Source organism: Frieseomelitta varia, unplaced genomic scaffold (assembly GCF_011392965.1).
Source record: "Frieseomelitta varia isolate USP_RPSP 00005682 unplaced genomic scaffold, Fvar_1.2 scaffold_5, whole genome shotgun sequence".
Classification (NCBI taxonomy): domain Eukaryota; kingdom Metazoa; phylum Arthropoda; class Insecta; order Hymenoptera; family Apidae; genus Frieseomelitta; species Frieseomelitta varia.
Window position 1 is genome coordinate 72,458 of NW_025110256.1, and position 15,179 is coordinate 87,636.

General features: G+C 37.4%; 3 protein-coding genes and 1 long non-coding RNA gene across 8 annotated transcripts; 3 read left to right on the forward strand and 1 right to left on the reverse strand.

Moving 5' to 3' along the window:
- The first annotated feature begins 533 nt into the window (after positions 1-533).
- Positions 534-2,718, forward strand: LOC122533155. Its single transcript, XM_043662593.1, has 3 exons — positions 534-663; positions 813-1,406; positions 2,099-2,718. The coding sequence occupies exons 1-3, from the start codon at positions 613-615 to the stop codon at positions 2,489-2,491; spliced, it is 1,038 nt and encodes a 345-aa protein (XP_043518528.1). The 5' UTR covers positions 534-612; the 3' UTR covers positions 2,492-2,718.
- Positions 2,719-2,785: 67 nt separating this feature from the next.
- LOC122533152 (zinc finger Y-chromosomal protein 2-like) lies at positions 2,786-6,186 on the forward strand. The gene is made up of 2 exons (XM_043662585.1): positions 2,786-4,385; positions 4,452-6,186. Exons 1-2 carry the CDS (start codon positions 2,865-2,867, stop codon positions 5,997-5,999), a joined length of 3,069 nt encoding a protein of 1,022 aa, XP_043518520.1. The 5' UTR covers positions 2,786-2,864; the 3' UTR covers positions 6,000-6,186.
- On the reverse strand, positions 6,053-11,365 carry LOC122533154 (protein rolling stone-like). Of its 5 annotated transcripts, none has more exons than XM_043662587.1 (2): positions 11,203-11,365; positions 6,053-7,968 (listed from the first exon to the last, which is right to left on the reverse strand). In XM_043662587.1, the coding sequence occupies exons 1-2, from the start codon at positions 11,315-11,317 to the stop codon at positions 7,109-7,111; spliced, it is 975 nt and encodes a 324-aa protein (XP_043518522.1). In that variant the 5' UTR covers positions 11,318-11,365; the 3' UTR covers positions 6,053-7,108. The 5 variants fall into 5 exon arrangements, with proteins under 5 accessions (XP_043518522.1, XP_043518524.1, XP_043518526.1 ...); XM_043662589.1 differs by lacking the exon at positions 11,203-11,365 and adding an exon at positions 9,611-9,732; XM_043662591.1 differs by lacking the exon at positions 11,203-11,365 and adding an exon at positions 9,598-9,720.
- Positions 8,254-9,624, forward strand: LOC122533156. Its single transcript, XR_006307649.1, has 3 exons — positions 8,254-8,431; positions 8,501-8,659; positions 8,920-9,624. It is a non-coding gene; the product is annotated as an uncharacterized LOC122533156 (long non-coding RNA).
- Positions 11,366-15,179: the final 3,814 nt, after the last annotated feature.

Genomic DNA, 15,179 nt, shown 5'->3' on the forward strand with positions numbered 1-15,179 from the left:
AGTCGCTACCCACTCGGTCGTTTTCCGTCGCGATGCATCCACACGTGGATGCGCGCGATATCGACGTTCCACCCCCCGGCGCTGCTTTCATCTCGTTTGCAGAGTCGGTATCAGCAATTCCGGTGTTCTCTTAGAATTAACAGGGCCGGGGTTATTCGGGGGTTTGCACAGGAGGCCAGAAACGGTCGGCGATCAAAGGAAATCGAATCGACATTAGCTCGTAACTGAAGCTAAATCGCACGTTTCCTGAGTCATTCTCGTCGTCCGTTCTCGTCCGCGCGACTATCATCTATCATGCGAGTTGTTTTTTTACTTTTTTTCTTGGAAAATGGTATGAGCCCGCTTTTGGCAAAAAATGAGTTAACGATAGCCTTAGCCAGGCACAGATGTGTCCTCTTGTGAAAAGATTCGATCGAAACTTGGGGATCGATCGATCAATTTTACAATTTCTTGTTGGGGAAATTTTTATCGACGCTGAGCCTGGTGTGCTGAGTCTCGATGTTCCTTTGTTTCTTTCGCACATTTTTGAGGACTAGATTTCCAATGTGACGCACAGCACGGACAAAAGGGCGATTTTCGTCCGTAAAAAAAAAAAAAAATCTCATTTTCCCTATGGCAATCATTCGACCCAGGTTCAAAATTTCCGGTGTAATGTCGTTAAAGGTATCGTTATTTAATTAATATGCGATAAATTCTAAAAAAGAAGGAGAGGAGGTTATGCAACTCTCGCAGGTTATGCTACAACCTAACAGAGCTTTCAAGTTTCCTTTCAATCGACAAGAATAAATGCATAAATGAATTACCATCGCCAGGAAAATGGGCACCAGGTACCGTTGTTCAACAGCTGTTCGTTGATCCAATCCGTGCTAAAGCGAAACGTCAGATGGTTTTGGTTCCGGAAGTCGAAGGATCGGCCGATCGAACGTGGCGCAAGCCGCTGTGGAGAACACTTGCCACCACCCATGGATCTCGTTTGCAGGGGCAGTCCCTCCAGGTGTCTCGAATTTGAGAGAGCTGAAAAGAAAGCAAAGGGTGGGTTCTTTCGTTTTAAAAAGCAACCAGAGACGCCAGGGGACAAGCCAAGCAATTGCAAGAAAGAGGAGAAACCTTCCAAGGAAGAGAGGTTCACTTGGCGGGAGACGATGTTTGGCCCAAGATCCAAGAAACTTTGGCCTGACCCATGCACCTGCAGGTTGGCTCAGAGAGAGAGGAAGAAGATGAGAACGCGTGATCCAAGACTGCGCGATCCGCGATACCAGCAAACCAATGGGGACGTTTTTCTGTACACAGTGCCAACGAGACGACGCTCGGTATCTTCTTGTTTGGAGCCACAACCGAAACCTCCGCCAGCCTACATGATGCCCAAAGCAGCGTTTGTCAAGCTGATGGCCGATAATTCTTACGTGGTGAGTGATGATACTTTTGTCGAGGTAGTCAATCAATGATATTCGATGAAATTCCGAAAATTGGCCAAAAAATTTCCTCTTCGATTCGTTGGCTATTCCTCATTTTTTTCTTTTTTTTTAGAATAAAAGAAACAATACTTTAGAATATGAGAAAATATCAGAACAGCTCATTTTTAACAGAATCATTTTTAACCTCTTAGCTGTGAATAACGAATACATTCGTCGTTGCACAAAAAATTGTTATTTCTTCGTGACGAGAAAAGTAATTGAATTGCAATTTGTTGCTTGAATTAAATTTTCTGCGGAAAATAGAACATATTTGTAAATTTTAGACATTCTGAAACTCGACTAGTTCTCTTCGCGTCATTTCTAAATATTTTCTTGCTATTAATATTAATTATTATTAATTAATAAATTAATATTGATTAAGTTAAACAATAAAAAGAGACTTTTAAAAAATAGTATCATTTCTTTATAATTTAATTCAATTTTACAATAGTTGCACATACTCTGTCAAGTACAATTGTCATGGCGTCGTTCTAGCGATATAATATAGATATATGTACGTATACACTTTTAAAAGCGGCACCACAACTAAGAGGTTAAGTTGATATCGGAAAGTTTTAAAAAATATACCAAATGACAACGATTATGTAAAGGAAAAATAAAGTGAAAGATTTGTCGATTTCTAGACGCTGCTTAATCGCCAGGCTATCGCGCAAAGACATGACATTGAGAAAAGTATGCAATTAGAACTGCGTAGCCTACCGTACGAAGAATTAAGACCGCCAGAAAGACAGAGAAAACCATTCTGTTCTCAATTAGGAATTCAATCGGAAAACGTACCTCCGCCGGTAAACAGAGACCTGCATTATTACGGAGGTGATGTTCGACGACAATCGGTCCAGGAACCTAACCTGTCAAACAAGTTGAAATCTTTGCAAACAAATCAAAAGAAATTACCCGATATTAGAAGCAATTTGGATCCTCCGATTGGAAAGCGATCTAGAATAGAGCAGTTGAAAATCCTCGTTAGACAGAAAGACGTGTCTCCCGTTGTCCATTGTTCCTTCGATACCGATTGACTCGCTACGACGAAACAACCGTGCGAATTCGAAATGTCAACCGAAGAGTAGACGTCGTTCAATGTCGAAGAACTGAAAGAACTCTGTATTTATCTTCAAATAAAAATGGTCGAAATTCAATATGTGGAATATTTATCATTTTGTTGATGATATACTCAGTCTCAAAGATAAGACGCGTGCAAGATGCACGAAGTAGCTAGCTAGATATTTCAAAGCGGAAAGCGGATATTTGAAAGCTGTTTGAAATATTGCGCCAAAGTAGATAACGGCGAGGCGCCATCTATCCCGACGTGGTTCCCTTCGTGTGATTCCTTTCGATGGCGGCGTTGTTGCTGTGTGTGGACCCCTATACAGCTGGCTACGGGGCAGTCAAATGTCTCGTAAAGGAATTCCCTCCGCTTGCAAGTCAAAACAAATCCCGCGTATCTTTCGTAATCGACGAGGTTTGTGCTCGATCCGTAGTTGGCCGCAGTGTGAGGCCGGAATCGCGAGCAGTCCGATAGGTTACAATCAATTGAGCTTGTTGTCTGGCTCGCCGGATGAGGACAAAAGAGAGGAAACGAGTAAAAAAGGAAAACAGGAGGAAGAGGCTAGGGACGACGAGGCTATACGGTATCGGGACAAGGTGTGGATTGAGGATAATCAAGCGACGAGCGGTAGTGTTGCGGGTGAATCGAACGTCGATATCGTTGAGATCGGTAAAGCTGCCGATGTCGAGACAGTAGCCGACATCGAGAAATGGTTGAAAACACGGTCGGAGTCGGTGTCGAGCATGGATCTCGACGCGATCAAGTCCGGGGTCGAGGAGGGCGTCGACCGGTACCTGGGCGAGGAGCTCCAGCACGCTTTTCTGGAAAAGGACCCTGACGGCTTATCCATCGACATTGACCTGTCTGACAAGAAGCTCAATTTAGGTTATGATCCTTTGCTGCAGGAGCTTCAGAGTGAGAAGCTGCTTGACGAGAAGGATAGCTTTATATTGCCAGAGTTTCAGCTGGATCATTTGGATCCGCTCGCGTTGTCTCCGGATGACATGATGGTGGCTGGTGAAATTTTACCCTCGACCAGTGCTCAACCTGCTTTGAGCGTCCCCAACAGCATATGTACAGAAACTGTGCAAACCTCCCTGATGAAGAAAGCCATAACTCCAGATAGCCAGGAATTGCAGAACAAATCTACCCAAGTTGTGGTGGATGATCTACGTTGCGTGGACAACACGACTAAAGAAATTGATCTGCAGAAGGACAGTGGCTTGTGTGATGCTACAAATCTCTATACGCAGGATGTTAATTCTGAAAACACAGTGGACGAGCTGTCAGATGCAAAATTGGACGAAGATGACTCTGATAGTGCAGTAGTTGAACAATTGAAAACGAAGTCTAAGGTAAAATTGGAACCACGTATTATTAAGAAACGTAAGAAAATGCCGGATACGATGGAAAAGAAATTTAACAATGAGATTAGGATATCTGGGGATGATATTGTAGATACTGAGAATGGTGTAATGGCTGTGGTAGCCATATCGACGGATAAAATTTCAAATATGACACAAATTGTTATAAATACCGGCACAGAGGAACAGATCTATCAAGGGAAAACTTCCGAACTTATAGAAGCTACAGGAAATTTTCCAAAATTACCAAAAATTGAAACCTCGACTGTGTGGAATGGAACGGTGGAACATACTGCGGAAAATCCAAGCAATCAACACGAAATGATAATATCCAATGCCTTGGAAGAATTAGGTATCACAGACGATAACTTGCAACCAATATCAGTTAATGAGCATGGAAAAATATGGCTTTGCCCGCGCGACGATTGCAATAGACAATTTAGCAAACTTTATGCTCTGAAAGGCCATTTACTAGCACACTATGGTGTGAGGCCCTTTAAGGTAATCTTTTTTATGTTTTTTTTTTACTTTGTTTGACCTTTTCTTCATTGGCATTTTTATTTTCAGTGCGACTTTGAAGGATGTGCCTGGGCATTTTATTCAGAATTCAAACTCAAAAGACACAAAGAAACACACTTGAAACGCAAAGATTATGTTTGCGAAGTAGAAGGTTGTAATCGCCGATTCACTACGATTTACAATTTGTGGAGTCACGCGAAATTGCATACACGCCCAAATAGAATAGTATGCCAAGTGCCAGACTGTCAAGAAAAGTTCCAGACGAAGAGAGCTCTGGAACTGCATATGAAGACTCATGATCAAAGCCATGCTCCGTACGTTTGCAAACACGAGGGATGTGGCAAAAGGTACTACAGTAGTAACGCTTTGACGTCACATCAAAGATGCCATAGCTATAAGGAGGTAGATGTAAAATGCTCGTGGCCGGGTTGTGGAAAAGTATTCGATAAGCCTTGTAGGTTGAAAGCGCATATACGTTCGCATACAGGCTGTAAGCCTTATCCTTGTACGTTTCAAGGTTGCCAGTGGGCATTCTCTTCCTCTAGCAAATTAAAGAGACACCAAAAGAAACACACTAACGAACGAAAGTTTGTGTGCGATATTCCATCATGTGGAAAAGCATTCATGAGGTCAGAGCATCTCAAGGAGCACAGATTGACTCACAAAGAGGGGAGGTACTTTCAATGTTTTATATGTAACGCGAAATTTTCTGCAAAAAGTAGTTTGTACGTTCACATAAAGAAGCATCAAGTTAAGGAAGAGGTAGAAATAAATTCGCACGACGATGTCAATAGTCGATCCAAAAAAATACCATTGATAATAAAATCAAAAAGAAAGTCAATAGATCTGAATGTAAATGTATCTTGTCTGAATACGTCTACGAAAAAATCTGATCGCGATGATACGATAATTGAAAATAACGATGAAAATCAAACTAAAAACGATATAGTGCCTCCACGAGATCCATCTAAAACCTTATATCATTGTCCAGTCGAAACGTGTACGCGTTCATATACCACAAAAGCCACGCTAAGAGCACACATGTTAAAAGTACATGGCACTCCTGTTGAAGAGTGTAATAAAGCAGCTAATAAAACGCCTGAAGATTCCGTTTGTAACATGGATTACATTTTATATACTACTCCGTCTGTATCGGAGCCTACAGAGCAAATGATAATGGTAGCACCGTGCGATGCGGTTATTCTCAGCACGCCCTCGGGAACAGATCGCTCTCTTCCTGAACCGGAACCGCCACCTCTTAACAACTTAATAAAAACATCGGAATCCTCGTCAAACACTGCTACGCACAAGCAATTATTCAATCAACATGTAAGAAAAGATCAGGGCTCCGCACGGACTGATTTGACGTTCTCCGACGTGTGGAAATTAAAGAAGACGAATGGTGCTGTATTAGATTCGGTCGTCGGAGCATCCGATGTTGTATTAGGTACAAGTGAATTAGAAGAGGGTTTGTTGCTCACTGAGGAATTGCCTTCGATGTATTATCAAGACGATGTAGTGGGAACAGAGTATCAGGTACTGTTGCTCGATTCAGTATCATCAGAGAATACAATAAATCTACGGGGACTTGAGTAATGATATGTGACTGTGCTTTGGAAATGGGTAAAAAAAAAAACTGATCATTGTTATTTTCTAATGTAGGCTAAGTTTTAATATGGTCTGTGATCAAAGGCTCGTTTTGGCCTTACATTCATTTATACTACAGTCCATAATTGCTTCAAATCGTTATTTTATTAATAAATTATTGCTATTTTTCCAAAAAGTTTATTCACTGTTCTTCTATTGTATATAAAATTCCTAGAACCTTGTGTATATAATAGCCAATGTATAATAAAATTTGTTTACTAGAATTAAGAAATTGAATACACATTTTGTGATGTAAGTAATTTACATGTTATAAACTTCATACATTGAGGATTTTTACTAATTGTATAATAATTCTATATAGTTCAACATTTAATAAAACAAGATATACCAAAATATCAATGAAAATAAAAAAAATCTGGAATGTTTTTATAAAATTGGTATATAATACAATAATTAAAAAATAATTGGATAGAACACAAGACATTCAATTAAATACTCTCGTACCTACAAATGCGTGTATTTGCATGAATTTTTATTCATAATGTACTTTTATAATTAGCTAAAACCAATGCTTTAACTAACAAAATTATTAGCTGTACATTTATCTATTTGACAGTATATTTCCTAAATTGAATTTACATTACAATTCTAAATCGCTTTTTACAATAACGTATAATGTTTGTTAAAAATTTGTTTAAATACTACTATATGATTATGAATATGATAATCGTGCACATACACACATGTACATTTTTACGTTAATACTTTAATTTCGTTTAAATTTATCGCCGATATGATATAATTTTCATTAAATGAAAACTTCATTAAACAAAAGGATTCACTTCCACCATTTAGGCACTATTTGCAGTAAACGATTAATAATAAAAAAATTAATTTACCTAGAAAGATATATAGATATAAATATGTGTTAAATACACATACATACATATATATATATATATATATATATATATATTAGTACCATAAATATATATTTATACTTCAAATTATAGTTTTGAACGGTACAAATATTAATGAAAAATATGAGTAATATTTCATTTTAGGACTGAGTAAAAATTGCCTATTATCGTCAATTTTCAAACAATGTCGGCATGTTTTTCTGTACTAGAAATCTGTGTTTCCGCATACGGTTTTCCTAATTTCTTGTCAACCTTTAAATACAACCAACTCTTTATTTTCTCTAGGAAACAAAACGAGGAATGTAATATGGACATCAAAATAGCTTCGCCTAGGCACACTAACGAAGCTTGAATAGGCTTTTTCCAATCAAGAACTTTGTATATGTAATGGTAACCATTCTTGTCCAAACCTCCGATTAAATAATATATTAGCGAAAACACCGTATACAAAAATACTATGATTAAACACCACCAGATGTTCCTTAGTCGAAATGGAATGCTCGTGACACAAAAATCTATTATCATCAATACGCTGTTACAAATGTGTAACATGATGTTCAGAGGATCCAAATGGTGAATCCTGGGATCGAATATGCTACACCAATAGGTAATAGTAACGCCAAATGCGGTACTAGTAGTTACAACATAAAGATACCAGTAAATTTTGTCTATTGATCCTAGCATTAACGCAGAAGGATCGAAGTCTGATATTTTTTGCAATTTCCATCTTCTCAATACGAGAAAACAGCCAAGCAAGGCTTGACCAACGCCTAATACTAAATCCCAGTTGGTCAAATAAATTGGCCATGTATCGTATACTGACATAGGGTTTTGGCTACCGATTTCGAAAATTGAACATACTAAAATACAAGCCCAGGCCAAAAAAATTAACCAACGATACAGTAGATACCAGGTAGCTACATGTTTCTGACATTTTGGTTCGGAGAAGACTCGCGGATGAGGTGGTTGATCCTTTCTATAAAACCACTTCCTTGCTGCTTCCTGGCACCAGAATTTATTTACCATTGCTCGACGACCTGCAAATAAATAATATTTGTCACTAATCACGTAGAATGTTTATAAAAAATTGTTACGTACAGTGAGGAAAATACTGTTCGCCGTGTAACGTTATCAAAACAAATGCTGCTGCGCGTGTTAAAAATTGCGAAACATTGAAATCGAATTGCTGTCATAATTTCTACTATCTGTGTGTAATTAGTGACAATTACGGTAATTAGAACCCTATCATTTCATTTTAAAAGTACAAGTGATTATCCTGTTATAATAGACATGCGTGTTCGTTCATTTCCGGTGAATTTCCCGCTTAAAAATTTTGAGCAATTCAAAACCGTCGATGGCAGCCGATATACAAATTTCACACTGTCTCTATACAAATTTTAATTTCTTGTGCAAAAAGAAAGGATAATTGTAATACTTCGGATAGTCGTGATACTTTATGCAATGATAAATATTGTGTTGTGACAGAATCGTACGTACAAGGTAATTGCGTAATGTTGCTCTCGAAAATCGATAATATTAAAAAAATAACTTACATAGCGAACATTGTAGGAGTGAAAACAGAAATCGTTTTGGAATCACCAAACTGCTAAACAGCGTTAATACCATCTTTTACACAAAAGTCTTATTCAGGGTCTGACAAGTCGAACATAACCTCTACACGTGATTAGTAACCATACGGGTGCAGCCATGTTAAGTCTATTCAAACAAGTTTCATTTTACCGCGGAAAGCAGCGCTTATTTGAACGTTGCGATTTCTAAGTAAAGATAAAATGTGTCAATTTTTCTGTCAGTACTTATCAGTGACTAAATACGAAAAGCATTGATTTTTTCCTCTGTTTAAATACAGATGCTTGTATGTAGATGTTACATTTTAATGTAATTTAATTGTTGGTGAAACAGCGAAACATACTGAAAGGCATAAATATATTTTATATGTATGATTTATAAATTGTAACAGGTTAAGCAAGTAAGAAGCAAGTCACGCCTCTTATTCGAAAGATTGGAACGATTGAGGTGGGACAGCCGTGTAAAATCCTTAATCGCATTGTCCAGACACCGGCGCAGATGGAAGCTGCTTTGAAGTAATTAACCCTGTTAACCCATGGCGCTGAGGTTCGCACGGACAGCGCTGTAAGCTTACGCACCGCGCATATATACGTAGATGTGTAGAGGTCGTGACAGCACGGTCAATCGGCCAATACCAATTCTCTGTTAATTTATTACAATCTTCTATTATTATCACTACGGTCATACACAAGTACAGGTGGAAATTTTTCTTCGACGATAAAAGCCTCGGGAATTAACATTATTTATAAAACAGCCATTTCTAGAAGTCAGGATTAACGAATGACGAAGGTGGCGTAGAAATGAAGATTTTCTAATCACGTGTTACACTGAAAATTCGATTAATCAATCGATTATCTCATTCGGAGAATTAATAATATGAAGAGTATGCGATGGCGATTAAATAAATTCATTGGGGAATTTATGTAAGACACACACATCGCTTCACTGAAAAATATCACCAATGCTGAAAGGAAACTATCCTAACGATAGAAGCTTAAGAAGATATTCTAACTGAACACAGATCTGTTTGAGATACGAGGTACTTCCCTTATCTATTTAATCACATGTGCAATACTTACAACTGATATGCGTATGAAACTAGTGATTCTTGAATTAACGAAGAAACTGACGCTCCCTCAATTCAAATTGAACGACGATTCGTTGTCACTGACACCTGACAGAATATTGCGTCATCACTACAGTGATTTCATCAATATCGATAACGTGCTGATCTGTACATCATGTTTTTGAATTATAAAATCTGACATTAAGAAACTGAATAATAAAATATGGAACTCGAAGAAGATAAATAATCCATACTTCAATTAACAATAATTTTGTTTATATAACAAAACATTGTAAGAGGGATGAAGCAAAAAAAAAAAAAAAGAAGAAGAAGAAAAGGAAAGAAGAAATAACGTAAACAGATCACGAACCGAATTGTTGACCAGAGTAAAGCAGACTCCTAACCGTTGATGGTTGCGACACGGACAACGTATTCTTCGATTTGGCCGATCCTCGACCACCATAAACACACGATCTGCCTGCACGATAGAACGCCTGACCCGTCACTGACCAATCTCCTGGCCAAAACCCTATACCATGAGTATGAAATCAATCCAATCTGTACATTACCCTTTCCCTTCCTCCACCCTTTGCTAACTGTGTATTTAAACAGCCCCTGAACGACCAGCTTCACTGCACACGTTCACCGAACGTACGGTACTTCTTTTCGTCCAGCCATCACGGTTGACGGCGTTCATTCTGAAAGCGCATCTAGAGTTCCACTTCATTATTTTCAGAAAATAAATACGTACATACACACGTATAGAACTATTCGTTTCATCGTTTTGATGATCCGTAATTATTTGGATTTAAATGATTCAAATCTTTCCATGAATATCTGTCCACATTTTTCCAAACGTAGAAAAAAGTATATGTTTACCAGGGATTGACGTGCCATTCGAAAGTTCAAAAGACGGCAGTCCATTATAAGTAGCTCTAATCCAATATGTACGTAAAAATAGAAGACACGCATTAACCAAATACTCGCATTGAATGATTTCTAAGACTTTATTTGAGAAATGGAGACTCCTTGCAAAGGAACATTAGAAGACAATCAAATTGGCACACAAGCTGCAATACCACTAATCAAGTATACTCAAGAATTTTTCTTCGGTGTCTTACAAAAATAAAACTTACAATGTGGTCCTTTCATTCTTCGACGTCACAAGCAAAAGTTGATGAAAAATTAATTTAAATCTTTGAAGTAATTGTGGAATGAGAATATTAAGACAACTTGAAGAACTCTCCTATTGTCCAATTACAATAAATATTTCATTTTCCAGGTACCGATTCTTAAATTCCAAACAATTTTCTCCACGTTACCTCTCCTCCTACATAATCTTCCCGTTAATAGAAGAAGAAAGACAGACACATCGAAGTACACAACTGTAAACCTCCACAAGAACGCTGGCTTATTTATTCCTTCAAAAATCCAGGGAAACAGCCTTCGGAATTTTTCTTCTAATCTTCGGAATGATCGAGGAACACGCTTAGCGAGTAACACGTGTTGGAAAACGTCTGTTACGTGGCGATGAGTCGGTTGCAGCAACGCGACGCAAACGTAACGAGGAAGAAGGAAACGAAAAAGCAAGGGGAAGAACGAGAATTAACGTTCGCACCGCATTGTGTTACTGAAGTTACTGAGAACTGCAGATGTTCTTTGATCTTGTTGTCGATGCAGGAAATCTTCTCCGGCACGTCATGATCGTCTATTTCCTCACACTCGGGAGGCATTTGAGTACGGACTCCTGTTCTAACGTACGTCTGGCCCGTGACTGCCCGGCAACCGGCTCCGCGTGCTTTAAATCAATATCAATCGCTATGCACCAGCTGTTCCTTCCATGGTATACGGCACTGTATTCCTCGCGAACACCTTTTCGGTACGTTCTGATAATAATTGCTGGTAGGTTCCCTATTTTCATAAACGACGTACCATTGCCAGTGGTTCTATGGTGCATGTATTGTACCATTGTCTGATATCTTCGGTGTCTTTCTTCATTATCAACAAACAAGGTTGGCATTGATGGAATGGAATGTTTTTTGGCATAATTTTCCTCGCATAGAATGTACAAGAGGTACACGCGTAAATAGCATTTTTCAATGTCCAAATTAACACGCGTGTCTGTCTCTTCGTTTTAATCGTTGTTTTATTTTATTAAATTTTTACGAGAGAGCCAACTCTCATGGTAATTGAATAAAAATTCTAATCCAATGTCTGAGACTCGACGATGGAAAATGAATTCATAAGAAGCTTACATAAAAATTAAGTAAACAAATTTTAATTAATTAAGATAAAAATTAAACGGCGATTCATTGAATAGATAATTTGGTTAATTTGGCTTGTCAGCTAACTCACGTGTTTTTAAATTCTTACGTTTTATCGTAATATCCTTGCTTTTAAATACTGTTTAAACGCTTTATCGTAAGAAATATCGTAATACGTACAGGTTGCTGGGGTGTCGATCGGCTTTATTGCGAAACCTTATATGAAAATCAATTAATAAAAGATGACAAGGCAGGTTTTATCGGTCGCGGCAGAAAGCTTCATTAGCACAAAAGAAGAAGATATTATCTTGATTGTACAGTAATCATCTGAAAGCACGCCACGCTTTAAGTTATTGTTTTCGTTTGAACGCGATCTTTTATCAGTTCATACAGTAACTACAAAAAGTATTTATGCACACCATTGTATCATTTATATGTTAATTAATCAGGTACAAGTACCTGTGTGAAATATAAATTTTAAACCTATGTAATTAGGTTCTACAGTTAAAATATTCTATATTTAAACTGCAGAATAGTAATATTATATGACTGAAAACATGTTTGAGTGAAAGAGAAATGATTTTTGCAGCTACTTGGTTACCCTGAAACAAGTACTATTGCTTTGCTCGTTATTTACTGTAAGGAAAATTTTTTATCAATTCTTTGCTAATAAATATGCTTTTACAACGTTCACTATAAATAAAAATAATTTATTACTTGAAAGTTTTTTATAAATTTTCTAGACACGCGTCTAGAAGTAGAGCTGCGATGAGTTCCTCGAAGCTGAACTTTGATTTCAAAGTGTAACGTACACCAAGCTACATCTCAAAGATCTTTGTGGACTATAGTATATAATTCAACTCGTAAATTACTTTATTTAAATACAGTAGTCTAGACCAAACGTGGAAATTACCGCATATATATATTTAAAATTTTCATTTCAACTATGCAGATTGACTGAACAGATAAAAAAATAAATAAACCGAGCTATGAAACGATTGGCCAGCTTAAAATCAGCAGACTTTCGAGAACGTACACAATGTTCTACCGTTCAACCGCTGTAGGATGATGAAGTATTGAATGATCTTACAATAGTAAGCAACAACGATGCAGCAATTTTACTAACTGCAAACACGTGCGCAGTAGGTAGCCTTCTGAAATTTATTAACTTATGATTTCGTCAAATGATTGCAGATGTTTATTAACGTATGAACGAATAATGGTGAATAATTTGTACAAATATTCCCTCACGGCAGAAATTTCATCAGTGCTTAGTTATTTAATTTTAATAAGCGTGAAACGATGCCTCAAATTTCCACAAAAATGTAACTTCTGCATTCTGTAACGACTACATTTTTCTTTTCCTTTTTTTTTTTTCCTACAGAGATCTCCGGTTACCCATGTGCCTACGTGTGTCTCGTAAGCGGTTTACGTATCATCAGCTACCGCTAGTAAGACGTTTTATTCGATTAATACCATGCTTGAGGATTCACAGATGCCTCTCTTCTCATAGAGACTTCTAATTGTATTGAGGTAAAGTAAAGTAAAATTCCTATTAAAGTAAAAAAATTCATTACGTGCGTGTTGTGTACGAAGTCATTAAATGGCGTTTTATTTTCATAAAATTCCAAGTGAGGAGAAATTGCGGCCAATGGAGAATGTCAAATTTGCAGGATTTAATGGATCGTTCCAATTAGGCATTCCGATGAAAAGACTTCCCAACAGTTGATCAAGATACGTGCGCACGTGGAACAGGTATCTGAAGATGCAGTCATGGCCCAAACCGAGGACCACTATTTTATAAATATACAGGACCACGCGGGAGAAACATAGTGAAACTCTTGAAAGACCGAACTTCGTGGCTCGCCGGCTTACGAGACGGCGCGCCGTTCGTGTACCAAAAATAAACGAGACATCTTGCCGGTCTTTCGAGGTACAGAAGACTTCGGGACGCGAATGTGCAGCCGCCGGTTTAGATTCACGAGATACAGAAAACGAAGTGAAATGATGTACCGGAGTTTACGATATCTCATTTGCGGTTAAATCCAGGCGTAACGTGAATCTCTACCTTCGAGACAATGCAACAGAGACTGCTCAATATCCGTTGGATCGTTTTCATCGTTTGCTTCCTACTATGCACCGGTTGCTTAGCTAGAGATGGGTACACGTGAGTAATATTGATCTTTTGGAAAAACAGCGTTGCTTTGAATGTGAAAAACTATTGACGCGTGCCGTGAAACGAATAGAAATTGATCTTACTACCTACTCTGATTGATCGTTATCGATTTACATTATTCCCATTAGACGTTGAAGTGCAAAAGTGAATTTAAAATATTGCTTTGCGATAATTCGAAGAGAAATACTTTCGTCATTTTTCAAATGTTCTTGTTAATTAAATAATTACTATTCGACAAAAACACGTGCAGTGTACGTTACATAAATTGTTATTTTTCAAACTAATGATTGTTGTTCGATGTATGTGCATAAAAATGAACAGGTATTTTACATATAGTTGAATAATTTATTTAATTATTCATTTGGAATTTTCTAATTTGGAGTAATAATCGAGAAAAATGTTATCGTTTTTATCGTTAGAGTCACGCGATGGGCAGAGACCTTGGGCGCCGAATTATGGGAACTTGCAGAAAAGGTGGCGCGACCCGAGGAGCTATTAAGCGTAAGTATGATCTTCGTGCACGCATCTCTACCTCTATACACAAGCTCTCCCTTTCTCTGTCTGCCTGTCAGTATTCGTGTAACTATTTTTGTTACGCCTCCGTACGTGATTACTGTCACTTAACAGAAATAGAAGAGCGAGAGAGAAAAGAACGGTAAAGAAGAAAGACTTGAGAAAAGGATATGAAAAACAATCAATGTAAAAAAGAAGAAAGGAAGAAAGAGATGCAGAAGATAAATATAACACAGATGAGTAAATGAATATTTTTTTGTCCCACGAAGTTTATCAACTTCCAGTAACCAAAATACCAGAAAATCTCGTATAGTTGCCAAACTTTTCTTTTCATAAATATAATTTGCTGAATGTGAATTCACTTTTTAACAAGTCATCACGATGGGATATAAATAGGAATACAAGGAATGTAAGTAGGAATACAAATGTTGCATTTATATGAAGAAAAAGTATATTAGGCCTCATAAGAAGTTAAAGACACATAAGAACAGTTATGAAAGTATAATAGTAAATATTAAGGCCAACGATATATATGATATGCTAAAACTAGTTAAAAATAATTAAAAATCCTGTTCTTTGTTTTAAATTTAAAATATGCTTTTTATATACATATTTTTCTTTTCTTTTTTTTTTTTTTTTTTT

Bases quoted from the DNA above. Each gene is read 5' to 3' on its own strand.
- LOC122533155 (XM_043662593.1), top strand. From the start codon at position 613: ATGGCAATCATTCGACCCAGGTTCAAAATTTCCGGTGTAATGTCGTTA. The intron at 664-812 runs GTATCGTTATTT...TACCATCGCCAG, and splicing joins CCGGTGTAATGTCGTTAAAG to GAAAATGGGCACCAGGTACC. The intron at 1,407-2,098 runs GTGAGTGATGAT...GTCGATTTCTAG, and splicing joins TGGCCGATAATTCTTACGTG to ACGCTGCTTAATCGCCAGGC.
- LOC122533152 (XM_043662585.1), top strand. From the start codon at position 2,865: ATGTCTCGTAAAGGAATTCCCTCCGCTTGCAAGTCAAAACAAATCCCG. The intron at 4,386-4,451 runs GTAATCTTTTTT...TTTTATTTTCAG, and splicing joins ATGGTGTGAGGCCCTTTAAG to TGCGACTTTGAAGGATGTGC.
- LOC122533154 (XM_043662587.1), bottom strand. From the start codon at position 11,317: ATGCCTCCCGAGTGTGAGGAAATAGACGATCATGACGTGCCGGAGAAG. The intron at 7,969-11,202 runs GTGCGAACGTTA...ATTTATTTGCAG, and splicing joins AACTTCAGTAACACAATGCG to GTCGTCGAGCAATGGTAAAT.